This window comes from Cyprinodon variegatus, unplaced genomic scaffold (genome assembly GCF_000732505.1).
Source record: "Cyprinodon variegatus isolate N-32 unplaced genomic scaffold, C_variegatus-1.0 Scaffold163, whole genome shotgun sequence".
NCBI classification, from domain to species: domain Eukaryota; kingdom Metazoa; phylum Chordata; class Actinopteri; order Cyprinodontiformes; family Cyprinodontidae; genus Cyprinodon; species Cyprinodon variegatus.
In genome coordinates, this window is record NW_015150616.1 from 180741 (window position 1) to 194432 (window position 13692).

At 38.7% G+C, this 13692-nt stretch overlaps 1 protein-coding gene across 4 annotated transcripts in view; it reads left to right on the plus strand.

The window, feature by feature from the left end:
- LOC107086848 (abl interactor 1-like) overlaps positions 1–13147 on the plus strand; it is a 32393-nt gene extending 19246 nt beyond the window's left edge. The window contains exons 3-11 of one of the 4 annotated variants that reach the window (XM_015378066.1): positions 268–444; positions 6235–6249; positions 6727–6830; positions 6990–7130; positions 7340–7440; positions 7534–7749; positions 9273–9362; positions 10917–11102; positions 11358–13147. In XM_015378066.1, coding sequence (XP_015233552.1) covers positions 268–444; positions 6235–6249; positions 6727–6830; positions 6990–7130; positions 7340–7440; positions 7534–7749; positions 9273–9362; positions 10917–11102; positions 11358–11533 — 1206 coding nt within the window. In that variant the 3' untranslated portion in view covers positions 11534–13147. The remainder of the gene's footprint in view (positions 1–267; positions 445–6234; positions 6250–6726; positions 6831–6989; positions 7131–7339; positions 7441–7533; positions 7750–9272; positions 9363–10916; positions 11103–11357) is intronic. The other 3 variants (XM_015378068.1, XM_015378067.1, XM_015378070.1) reach the window with 3 other exon arrangements.
- Positions 13148–13692: the final 545 nt, after the last annotated feature.

The window sequence follows — 13692 nt, forward strand, 5'->3', positions numbered from 1 at the left end:
CTAACTTAATGCATTACATCGACACACTTACCATAGCTCTATAAAATGCTTTAAGGATGCTGGTAAAGAGTGGTGCTTGTTTTACTTTTCTCAGAAAGTGACGTTCACTTGCTTAGTGATCATGTGAGATGCCCAAATATTTGCTCTTCAAAGGTTCTCCAGTCTCAAGCCATTAAATGTGGAAAAATATGTTTTGTCACATCCAACAGGTAGCTCCTTTGCTTCCGTCCCTCTACATATACTTTATCTTCTGTTTATCTTTTGCAGACGGTGGATATTCACAAAGAGAAGGTGGCCCGTCGAGAAATTGGCATCCTGACCACCAACAAGAACACCTCTCGCACCCACAAAATCATCGCCCCGGCTAACATGGAGCGGCCTGTGAGGTACATCCGAAAACCAATTGACTACACGCTGCTAGACGACGTGGGACACGGTGTCAAAGTAAGAGAAGACATTAGAAACAAGTTTGTACACCTAATTAATCAATGCTTTTTAGAATTTACTCACATGCCCAGAGATGAGAAATTAATCCAGAATGTTCAAGGGTTTCTGTGCAAAATAAATCTGATACAGTATAAAATTGGTCTATGTACCTTTTGGAAAAAAGATAATTGTAAAAAAAAAGAAGAATATTAGTAATTCAAGATTTAATTCCTCATTATTATTATTCTCATCCATCCATCCATCCATGCAACCAAATATCTAACATAGATTGTGTACATTGATTCCTACATTAAATTGTGTAGAAACACTTACTACACTTCTCTGCAGTTTAAGATTAGTAATCTATATGGGTTAGATGCTGAGTTTATCAATCAATCTTTGTTTGAGTCCTGCAATGTCTAAGGCTGGAAGTTATTTAGTGTGTGGGTGTTTGTGTGTGAGCACAAATCTTTTCCAAGTGTTACTCAAAGCATTACATTCACTGTTTAATCAAAGAAAAAGAAAATCTTTTAGCCTTCTTCCGTCCGTTTTTCTATCCGTTCTCTCCATGATCCATCCTCTCCTCTGCCTTCTCATTTCCTCTGCTTTTGAAGGCCGTGCGTTTGTGCTTGTGTGTGTGTACAACCGGTCATGTGCATAATGTGTTCGACTCGGCCTATGCGTCGTTCTCCCGCCCCCCTGGGTCTGTCTCTGTTGAGATAGCGGCTGTCTGCCGATTTTCAAACATCCGCTGATTCAAATTCAAAAGCCACTGTCCTCTCCTTTGAGAGCTGGCTCACAGTGAGGCAGATTTGGCATGGCTGACTATGCAAATCAGGCATCATTCATGGACACAAGAGATGGTAGATCTCTGTAGAAATCAGTGCAGATCATTTGAGGTGCAAAAAGGCTCGTCGTTCTTTTTTATCAGAGGTTGGCGGAGCTCAGAAGTCTGTAAAATCAAAGATTAGTATTCTTTGGTCTATTTGGAAAATATGTGTCAGTTTTTCAGACCATGACCTTTTTGAGCCTTTTTTTTCTCTTGCATTTTTAAAGGGTGTATTCATATCTGCCACATTTGGTTTGCTTTATGCAGAGTTTGTTTTCCTCCTTGGAAACTAACTCAAGCAAACCATGGTCTGGATTAAACAACCCACTTTATGGAGTGGTCCAGGTCACTGTGGTTTAGTTCCCTGTTGGTCTGAATACAAACCAGCCTCAATCAGACCTAACTACAGAAAATATACATCTGTTTGGACTTAACAAGCCACCATAGCAGTGGGCTTACCTGATTACCATCTGTTGCTTAGTAACACAGAGTAACCTACTCTTGCATGTTTCAAAAATGAAAAAAATAGAATGTCTGAAACCTATGCTGAATTAGTTGCTATTTACACAATTATTTCATAGCTGCAGAGAAGAGAAGTTTGCTGAAATGAGGTGCTGCCCACATACCATCAACAAGTTTCCTTCACTTCAGGGTCTGTGCCTGAACCTTGGGAATCAGAACTGGGAAGTTGGAACATACTGTCCAAGGTGATAGCTTTCCAAGTTCCCACTTATGGACACCAGTATAGTTCAGTTATTGTAACCCAATGTTACAATAACAGTGACTAAAACAACTGTTATACACCGTATTGTATGCATTGTAAACATCAATTTAAAGGGGAATGCCGTTTTTTTTTTTACATTGGGCCCTTGATTTTACGTTATTACATCATGTTCTACTCACCCATATGAGTTTAGTGTCATTTTGAGCTGTTCTGAAGATATTCCGTTAGGTTATATCCAATTAACGTCTTCCTATGGGCAACGAGTTGAAGGCACAAACTAAACTGTTCATAATTTATTCTTTATGGTACGCCAGCATTCATAACATGTAATCACTGTCCACCAGACATCCGCAGTTATATTTTTTATATTTATATGTTTTAAAAACAAAGTGGCGCGAGTATATGGGTGAGTAGAACATGATGTAATAATGTAAAATCAAGGGCCCAATGTAAAAAAAAAAAGGCGTTCACCTTTAATATCTTGTCTTATGAGCATTGAAGAGTAGTGATAAAGAACGTCAAAGGACAGTTTAGTAACTTTTGATAGTTGCAGCAGCCATCTTGAATGCTGAAGGGGTGTCAAGTTAAAGTTTTCTTACCCAGTTGTCAGAAATTCAACACTGATTAGAACCATATCACAGCATCTGTCTTGCCATGTTCATTTTTGTCCAGTTGGAAGCAATGCTCATCACACGCATGGCTTTATTACACTCGATACACATTTGCAGGAAGTACAATTTTAAAGCTACGGGTGTCCTGATACCACTTCCAATACAATACTTATATTACAGCTTGAAGCGATACCGATATAGACCTATGACCATATCAGCAGGAGTCATACTTGCTTTCATCACATATTTTTTACTGTCTTGTGTAGAAAAGATTTGATCAAGTGATTACTGAAACAAGAGAACAATAGTCAACAAACCCTATGAGAACAACTGACCCATGTAATATCAACCAATGATTGAAATATAGGACCAATATAAGATATTAGTATTAGATCAGAACATCCCTTGTTGAAGCAAACTGTATTTTGCTTTAAGTTCAGGCTATCAAACATGATAAAGGAAGGACCAAAGGAATTTCCTTATGTGAATTCCCCCCTAAAATCTTTTTCTCTTCTCCTTCCAGCTATGTGTGTGTATTAAATAGATCCATATGGACAGAAATACCAATCACATTCCAATCCCTCCCATCTCCTTTCTTCTATACACATCTGGGAATAGTTCAGAAGCATCGATACTCATTTCTACAGCTCTCCTTTGCCGAAATACTGTCGTATAAGCTGTATATTATTTGCATATGTAATTTTCGTTTGTACTTTCCATTCATACATTTCCTGTGTGATAGTAGCCTATTAGCACTTCATCCCTGCCGGCTGTTTCTCTTAAACTGTAGCAGATTCCCCCGACTTCTGGAGGCGTTATCTTCCTTCTCCTACCTTTTTTCTTCGCCAGTATGGCTCAGCCAGAAAAAAGAAAAGAAAAAGGAGCTGGAAATTCAGGCACATTCACTTATGCTCTTCTCCTCACTGCAATAACCTTTGTAAACATTGCTGGGAGTTACCACAGCGACAGATTTTTAAACACTTTACAGCGTTGATTGTCTGCTGTTATTTATGACTCCCTCAGACCTTCGTGGTTCCAGGCCTATAGAAAGGCTTAAGACATCAGCAGTTCACATCAATCAAACTGCATGGAGAAAAAAAGGTCCTTAGGATGAGAACGAGCATAGGGTCTAATTGACTTAATTTAATGACAATCCATCTATTTGATAATACTACTGGAAAGAAAGACGTACTAGGAATTTCAGGCCAAAATGTATTTCTTAAAATATTTTATTTATTTATCCTCTCAAAACCCACTGGTTTTAAAGCGTTTAGATATAATAACTCAGAATGCATGAAAATTACGTTGTTAAAATGTTATACCAATATAGACATGTTGGACATCGTTTAAAAGCTTAAATTCTCCACAATTCAACCCCCTAGTTAATGTTATGGACATAGCGAGCACAGAAGCACAATTATAGCAGCATTTCGAAATGTAGCATGACAAAGCAGCCACAACAAGTAAGCATGTCTTTATTACTGCTGTTCAAAAAGACTTATTATTTTCTAGAATAAAAACAAAAATTTTGAGTTAGTTTTAACTGATGCAGCTTGGGCTGCGTTTTACTCACCCAATTTCCATGTACGTATATATTCAGAAACTATAAAGTGTTAGCTTTCAAATAATGTTTCACACATGTAATTCGGGCTTAGATTTCCTCAGTTATTTGCTTTTCCCTTTGGGTATGCAAAATAGGCGAATTTCCCAGAAACTAGGTGGATATTAAGAGGTTATTATTAATTTTGACAACTTTTGATAAGAAGAGCTACCCTCCCATCCACTATGTTCCCAATGTTTTACTAATTAAAAAAATAAATCATCTATTTCTAGGAGCATTAGAATTGAAAAATTTTTTGCATACTCTATTCACTCAGAACAGCATCCAGGTTACTGTTTTTAGTCTTAAGGTGATCATTCAACCAACCTTAATTAGCTTTCACAGTATGTATATTTAAGGCTTTTATTTTGAAGGTTTGGAGAAGGTAGATTATCAGCTAACCCACTAGTTTGGCAATGTCAGAACATTTGCTTGTCTAAGATTAGTTGCAAGCCAGCAAGTATCTGCAGGAAAAATCAGACGTTGTTCTATAATCTGAAATTTGAATAAAAGTAACACTTGATGCTCTTTGGAGCTTGACATTTTGAAACTTTACTTTCATTTAATTTCACTCTTACTCAAGTCACCCCCTAAAAGAACTTTAAACTGTAGGAATAAAATTTAAGTAGATTTGAAATTTTTAACTTTGCAAAACCATGATACTAATTAACAGCCCTACCTGGCTGAAACATTTTAAATCATGCTGATGATACAATGTAAAAGACGCTGTTATTTTTCAATGCATATATGGTACAGCAAACAGGAATGAAAATTGTTTTCAGACTTTGAGGTCAAATTCTTTAGTTTGTCAAAGTTTTTAAACCCTTTCCATGAGCGCCATTTTTTGGTCCATCTCTTCCTGAATACTCACCCACTTAAAAGATTTCCCCTCTGCTATGTATTTTCTCTGTTTTTGGATGTCAGCTCTCAATGCGGTTAGATGGAGATTCATAAGACTCAGACTTATGAATCTTATGAAAACTTACTTTCTTCATTTTTTGACAATTCAATTCCAATAATTTTCTTTCTCATCAGTTTGTAGTTAATTTGAATCAGGGTATTACTTCATTACGTATATACTTTTGCCTACTAGATGGTGTCAGAAAGTATTTAATAATTTGTTGGTTGTGTTTAATGGATTAGGCTGTAATCAAGGTTTGGTTTTTCTGGGGAAATTAAAGCAAAAAATGCATTAATGACTGATTACAAAAATATTGACAAGCGCATTTTTTTCCCCAGATAGGAACTGGTTGAATTTTTCCATAATAAATAAAATGATCTTGCTATCTCTCAGGTTATATCTGTCTAATATTAGGATTTGACTGTGGAGTCCCTCGGGTTTAGTATCTGCGAGAAACTTTTTTATTTCATACATCAAAATTAATAGTTCATATACGATTCCAACTTCAAGACCTGATTCACTCCCGAATATTAAGATTCAGAATCATTATTTTTAACTATTACCCGAATTACATGATTGTGTAGTTATGCAGCTTATTGATACTAGTATTAAATTAACATTCAACAGCAAATTAATGGTTAATGGTGGCTCTGAGGACAGAGGGAAATGGATTTTTTTTTTTTTTCACATTTTTCTGTAGTGATGCGAATCAATCTTTAGCGAATAATATGAGAATCGGTTTAGGATTGGATTTTTTTTAACACAGCCCTAGTATTTAAGTATGCTTGTTTTGCAGATGAAACCAAACCAATTTGTTCTACTGTGTTGAAAGTTCAAGATTTATCAAATTATATGTATATGAATCAAGACTAGGCTTAAAAATGTATTGCATTAAAAAAATACAGCCTTAAGAATTTAATTGAAAAAGTCGAATTGATCTTTCCTCTGAAAATAATTTCTTTAAACACTGCTTTAAATGTCTTTTTTGGATGTCAAAACTAGTTGAAAATTAGTTTATTTTTCCTTGTATAAAGTTTTAATTTCCTCTTTTTTTCTTTCACACGTCACTAAGAAACAGCCTTGCTTTATATAAAACCTAACCAAGCTTTATTACTTGTCTCCTCTTTACCTGCTTGCACTCAGTGGCTTAAAGCCAAGGTAAGAGAATGCTTTGTGTCTTTTTTCTTTTCCATTTGCTGAATGTACAATAAGATTGTGATCCTAAAGCTTTTAAACTTTTAATCAATTTAAAACATGTATAATTAGTGTTTAAATGGTTATCTTCTTTGATGATAACTTTAATGATAAATTGCTTCTATGTATGGAAGGGTTTTTTGCCAGTTGACAAGAGCAGGACCAAGTTAAAATTACAGAACAGTCTTTTTTTGCATGTATTTAAATATTAAACTACCGGTACCAGATCTGCAGAAAGTTCATCATAAATGCTGATTTCTCTTCTTCTTTCATATTATTATTGCTATGAATAAGCGTCAAATGTCAGTAAACGTCCATAACCTCTATAAAGGCTCTGAGGTTTTTGCTTCTCCTCACCTCAAACAGTTTAGAGTCTTTATTTGGCTTAGATAAACAAGACTATGTAAAAACCTCTGATTACCTCCCATTCTGCTTCTATAGCAACATGGGAACAATGCAGCAGGACGAGGAGGCACCCTTTCCAGGACCAACCCACCCTCACAGAAACCCCCAAGCCCCCCTATGGCTGGTCGGGGTACACTTGGGTAAGAAGATACTACATATTAAAACAAGAGACTGATCATTTATTTTTCTCCATCCTGTCCAAATGGGGTTATTGAATTTTGTTTATTTTCCAAACCTTTTTTTTTTGTTTATTCTGAATTTTAAACCTCTTTTCTCTTCCTTGCTTTGTCTTAATCCAGACGTAACACCCCATATAAGACTCTGGAGCCTGTGAAGCCCCCAGTGGTTCCTAACGACTACATGACGAGCCCGGCCCGACTGGGAAACCAACACAGCCCCGCACGCACAGCCTCACTCAACCAGAGACCCAGGACACACAGGTAGCAGCACCAACATGCACACCTATGGCTGAAATAAAAGCTTGCCTGTCACCAAACTCCGGTACCAAAGAAACCTTTTACATACAACATCTGAACCTGTTACCATAGCAATGAGGCAACTGTTATTTCAGAACAACACATTTTGGAGTAAAGACAGGCTATTGTGTAATTTGGTTTCCCTGATATTATCTTTTCTGCTGTTTCTGCAGTGGGAGCAGTGGAGGCAGTGGTGGCCGGGAGAACAGTGGAGGCAGTGGAGTTGGGATCCCTATTGCTGTTCCCACACCTTCTCCCCCCAGTATGGGGCAAGGTGAGTCCCAACAGCTGAAAGATTGAACAGCTTCTTTGCATATCCGTCTGTGTTCTCTCACTCAAAGATAGAAACACTCTTCCTCTCCCTCAGTGGCACCCTCCTCTGCATCGGTGCCACAGGGTCCCGGCTTGGGTCCTATCCCCATGTCCCAGTTCGGCACCATCTCTCGCCAGATCTCCCGTCACAACTCTTCCACCACTTCCTCGGCCTCCATGGTATCGGCAACAGGCACCTACCGCCGTGCGCCCTCCGTCTCCTCCCAGCAACCTCACATCAACGGTGGCCCGGCGTTTCAACCAAATCCAGGTCCATATTTTGTTAGAAAACGTTCCTTTTAGAATCAAAGACAGATTATTATTTTTTTTTAATCATAATACTGGTTTTCTTGTTGGTTTTATTTGGATTTTATATGTCTGATCCTCAAATAAGGTCATAACCGTAAAAGAAGAAGGGGATATAATACACATTTTTGAGAACAAACATCTCAATAAATGTGGCTTAGAGTTGCATTCAACCTGAAAAAGATAGGATTTATAATTTAGAGAAGCAGCCAAGGGACCCTGGTTAGCTTCGGAGGAGTTGCACAACTCATGTGGAACAATCTTTTTGCATGAAAACCAGGTCATTTACTCAACCAATCTGGTTCTTATAAAATATGGCAAAAGAAAACAACAACATGTCCAGAGTAGTGTACTATGGGCCTTGTAGGGGACACAACAATAATTTGGAAGAAGGGTCTCTGTCCTGATATGACCATAAAAACACAGCTGATGTCCAGCAACTATCCAGCTTTTGTGATATTTGTTTTAACATTATTTCATATAGATTTAAGACAAAACACATCTGGAGGGAAACATGTCTTTTAGGAGATGAAGCTGGGCTGGTAGGGTCAGAGACACAAACAGCAGCTAGACAAAGGGAAACCCAGGACACATGCATAGAATAAATCTTCGCCTGCGTCACTCTTAGCTGTTCTCCTCTAATGGCTCCTGTCTCAGAGGACGACCATCATTCTTGGCAGAAAACACAGAAGGAGGAGGCTGTCTGTCTCATGGCAGTCCCTGCGCTGGAGCAGCTGAGCTGGCCTAAATTGACTCTTGGATTTGCAGCAGTCAGTTTTTGATCACAGGAAGCAGCTTGTTGGTTTGACACGTTTTAGCTGCGGATGGATGTGGCTCACAGATGACAGCAGGCCTGAGTAATAAGGTGTTACATCCCAGTGAGACTGTAGACGCCCTTCCATTACATGTGATTTATGAGTCAGCTAGCGTGTCTTAGCCTGACATCATGTCTTTGAGTGTTTGCCTGTCCGTTTAATCCGCTTTGGAGGCTTTTTTTGTCCTTGCATAATTGGAGGAAAGGTATTTGTGAAATAAAATCTTACAATTTATCCCAACAAACAGTTATATTATTTAATTGACAAAGAATTCATACAAATGCTCCAGCCTTCCGATTACTTTTTAGAATACAAGAAACAGTTTTTTGAGCTCCTGCCGCTGCCCTGGGTCCGGGTGTGTAGCAGCCCTCTGCTTTACTCTGTGTTTGAATCTTTTGGCAGGGTCCAGTATCCTTCTTTATTGAATTATAATTAGAACAATTAAGACAGATCCTCAAACTGAGATTTTCCTTTTAGATCTGAATGCCTAAATGAATCACTCAGCATTTCTTCCTGCACCGTTTAACTTCCTCAGAGCTTTTTTTTTGTAGTCTTTCTTACCACGCTGACTTTCACTCCTCTGTCATGTCCTTCTTTCATCTCCATCCTCTTCCCTGTCCGCCTCCGCTCTCTGCTGCTTCCTTTGCTTCTTGCCTGGGTGTCGCTGCTTCAGTGTCTGTGAATCCTCCGCCTCCTCCCCCCATGGTCCAGCTGACCCCACAGATCCCTCTGACCGGCTTCGTGGCCAGAATGCAGGAGAGCAGTAAGTACGGCATCACACTCTAAACATGCAGACGTGCCAGTGAGGAAACACATTTAGACGTTTGCTATCACAAATGGATGGCCGATTCGTCTCCTTTACGCTTTTTCACTCAGCTTCAGTAAAACTACCTTTACTCAGCCTGCAAAGCTGCTGGCGGAGCATCCTCTGATGTCTGGAGGTTACCATAGTGATGAATCAGCCTGAATCCTCTACTGTCTGTCCACTAGAGGTAGAAAATGTGACCTGATGGCTTGTCCTGATTTCCCAACCTGTCTTGTTTGTCTGCAAGGCATCACATTAAATCTAGATCTTTTTTTTATGTCATATTTAAAATGCTTTTCTCCACAGCTGCTTCTATCAGTATTTTCTCTGTTTTTATGTAGAGTCGGGCTTATCAGTAAATACAGTTCCTTCTGAAAGTCATTGAACCTGTTTGCAGCAATAGAGCCACACTTGTTTGATTGACAGACGCAATAAAAGTGGTGCAGAAAGGAATAGTACAACTTGTTTATAAATGCTTTTTAAATACAAATCTAAAAATTGTGACATGTGTTCAGCCCTTTTGAGTCACTGCTTTGCTGAAAGTCCTTTATGATTTTTCAGTTTGGAACTTCATTTCCAATCCAGTTTTCCTAAGAAATTAGCAAGTCAGGTAGAATCAAGAACATTTGTCAGCATCATTTTTCAGGATTTGCCACAGATTATCTGATTTAATTGATTTGATAATCTTTTACTGATTATTCTAATACATAAACAGGGATTGATAGCTGTCCTATCCTATCCTCTGGCTGTATATTTAGGGTTACTCTCCTTCACGCAGGACTCAAGTCTTCTGCACCCTTACACAGGTTTTCCGTTCAGGAGAAAGCATCTGCTGAAGCATCCACTATACATGATGCTGTCTCCACCTTGTTCCATCATAGAGGTTAAGTTGATTTGCAGTGTTAGATTTTTAGGTTTTAGGGAGAAAAGAAGACAACAGGATTCACTTATAGTCACTTGACACAGGAGCTTTCATTAGGATTTATCTTCAAAGGGTGGGACATTTTAAACAGATATCTGTTTGCTGTTTTATCTCCCTGAACTCTGTTTTATTACAAATAACTCTGCCAGAAATATACTTAAAGTCTAAATAAATCCTGCATGTAATAAAACCAGTCTCAGGGATTTTTTTTTACTGTGAAGCTAAAACAACGCTGGAGTAAATTGTCTGGCCAATGGAAAAATATTTGACTGGAACAAAAGAGTTGCATGAAATTCCTTCTGCCCTAAAACTAGATCATTGGTAAAGAAAAAAAAATAATGTTTAGAAAAACTAGCATGTGAAAACAGATGTGACATGGAGTTAGAAACCAGAAACACACATTATGAAAACCAGCCCTTTTGAATGGTTCAGTCAGGATCCTTCACTGCCCTCTAGTGGTCAAGTAAATCAATGCAGAATAGTTACATTTCTTTTTTCATTAAAACAGTTTGCTAAGATTCATAATAAGTGTGTTTTATACCTTGTCAAACCAGTAAACAAACTGTTTTGAATTTATTTTTGTGATCCAGTCACAGACAGCCCAGCCCCACCTCCTCCACCTCCCCCTGAGGATATAGGTGTGTTTGAGGAGCCTGCCCCTCCTCCGCCTCCTCCACCTGTGGACTACGAGGAAGAAGATGCTGCAGTCGTTCACTACAGCGATCCCTATGCTGATGGAGACCCCAACTGGGCCCCAAAGGTCTACTTAGAGAAAGGTCAGTGCAGGTGGAAACTTGGAAACAGGAGGGTATTACATTCAAAGGCACTACAAAGACTCCATGGAAAAATTTTGTAAAATCCTTCCATTATAAATTCAGGTTTTGTTTCCAACCTGATTGGATTATTATTATTATATGTTATATTATTATAGTGAACATTTAAAGGATGGAAAATATGAAATGATATTAAAATCCACTACTTTATTATCAATGAACAAAAAACAGTTTTAATTTCATGTTTATTTTTCCTAGTTGTGGCCATCTACGACTACACGAAAGATAAGGAGGATGAGCTGTCCTTCATGGAGGGTGCCATCATCTACATAATCAAAAAGAACGATGATGGATGGTTCGAAGGTGTCTGCAACGGTGTCACCGGTCTCTTCCCTGGGAATTATGTAGAATCAATCATGCATTACGCCGACTAAAGAAAATATCCAGTAAGGAAAGAAAACAGGAATGATGGAGCTCAGATGTACAGAGTGCAGTGAAGAGAGATAGAGCTCCCCTTTTGAGTAAAGTGCCATGGTGAATTTTTTTCAAATGATTTTCCTTTGGTCTGCGGGAGGTTTTGTTTTCATTTGGCCACTAAAATATGGATGCGGCACATATAAGGTTGGAGTTTGATGTTTTTACAGGTTGCAGTCTGTTAATTTACACTGGAGATTAAAAGAGGAGCCTCACTAGAATTTAGTCCTAATCAGAAGTTTTTCAGGGCAATTCCAAAAACAAAAAGATTAAGCTAAAAACAACATACAAACTCCGGTGAGGCTCTAAAAAGTTCAAAATGCTACCTGATCATTTGCACTTCGGAGCACCAGAGCAACTCTTCCCTCCTCTCAAACAGACAGAACATCCAGACGGAGCTTCAGGACACGACTGAACGTTCCAGGTTTAAGAGCGGGGGCCTGACGGTGTGTGTATTTACATTGCTCTGTGTCGATTACAAAGGAAGATTGTACAGAATTCATTAATAGTGAAAAAGACAATTTCCTTCTTCAGTCTGGTGAAGTTTTTTTTTTCCTGTACTCTAACTTGTATATATAAGGTGTATCGTGACCAACTGCCAGTACAGTACATGTGTCAGCGTGCTTCGTCAGTGGAGGAGAGCGGTGCCAAGATTGGACTTCTTTTTAAATTTTGCTCATTTTTACACGAATGTTCATTTATCCTTAGTCACCGTGCCATTTCCACTTTATCCCTACACAGTGATGGTGTTTTAATGTTCCAGCTGTTATCTTTTTGATCATCGCCGCTGTATTCAGTATCCGAGCTACTGGAGGCTTCAGAATGTGAAGCAGAGGAAGGACTCAATGTTTCTTTTTCCTTTGTGTTGTAGCTGCACTGTTATCAACAACTGTACTGATTTTTATTTCCATTTTGGGTGCGATTCCATCACAGCGGTTGCTACGTGAAGAAGACACTCTTAAGAACTTGTTTTATTCTGCTAACATTTACTGGTGTGGTGCTTTCCAGTTGGTGCTTAACGACCTTCGCCACCAACCCAAACAACCTCAAGTGCAACACTCCTCCGTTAAGAACTGTAACAAAGAGATGTCCTCTCTTTCTCTCATCGCTTGTTTTGATTGTAAACTCCTTCACTCATACTTGTGATGTGAATGTAGGCAAATCAGCGGTAAAGTACCGTCAGTCACCTCTGTCTGTCTCCAGATTCTGTGCTAATCATGTCTAGCTCTTTTAGGTAATTTAAAAGGGATTCGTTAGTGTCGCTTATCAAGGTTCTCAGTTATTAGTGACATTTCCCTCACCTGCTGTGCTCGTATGGAATATTGCATGGAGTTTGTGGGAAAGTGAAATCCTGTGAAGGAAAAAGGCAATTCAGTCATTGTTATAGCTAATGTTAGCAAATGAAAACAACTCAAACTCTATATTTTCATGCTGTAGGGAAGATTAGACACAGTCATCCCAGTTTTGCCCTCTCCCTTTATTGCTTCCCCAGCTAATCAAAATTGCCGAAACTTATCAGAGAATCAGGGACGTAAAAGTACACTGCATTTCCACAAAATAACAGACTCCCTACTTATAGCCGCTAGCAGGGTTCCTGCTCAGCACAGGGTGGTTCTAAATAAGTGCTCATTGGTAAAGTAAGTTTTGTTTTTTTATGTCACAATCTTTTGCATCCTGCTATTTAAGAGGCGCTATGACTTGGGATGCACCGATACCGGGCCCAATACCAGAATCAAGGACTTGTATCTGTAAAAACGACCCGATACTCTGAGCCGACACCACTTTTATATCTGACAAGATCAGTATTAAAACAGTTAGGTGTAGCCTAGCTGCAGCTGTTAAAAGGCCCTTCCCTGTTGGAAAAAAGCCTCTAATGCAGCTAAGCTGTACTGAATCCAAGGTAAAAGTCTGACTTTGGCAGCTTAGCACTTTACAAAATAAGATCAAAAGTTTTTAATTTGACAAAGCTTTTATTTAGCACTTGTATCCATACTCTAATGACAAGTACTAAAGTATCAGTACTTATACTAGATTGGAAAAAATCTGATGTCAGGACATTCCTAGCTGTTACCCTTTGATACAATCCTACTTTAGAGGTTAACACAAAGAGTCGCCCCCT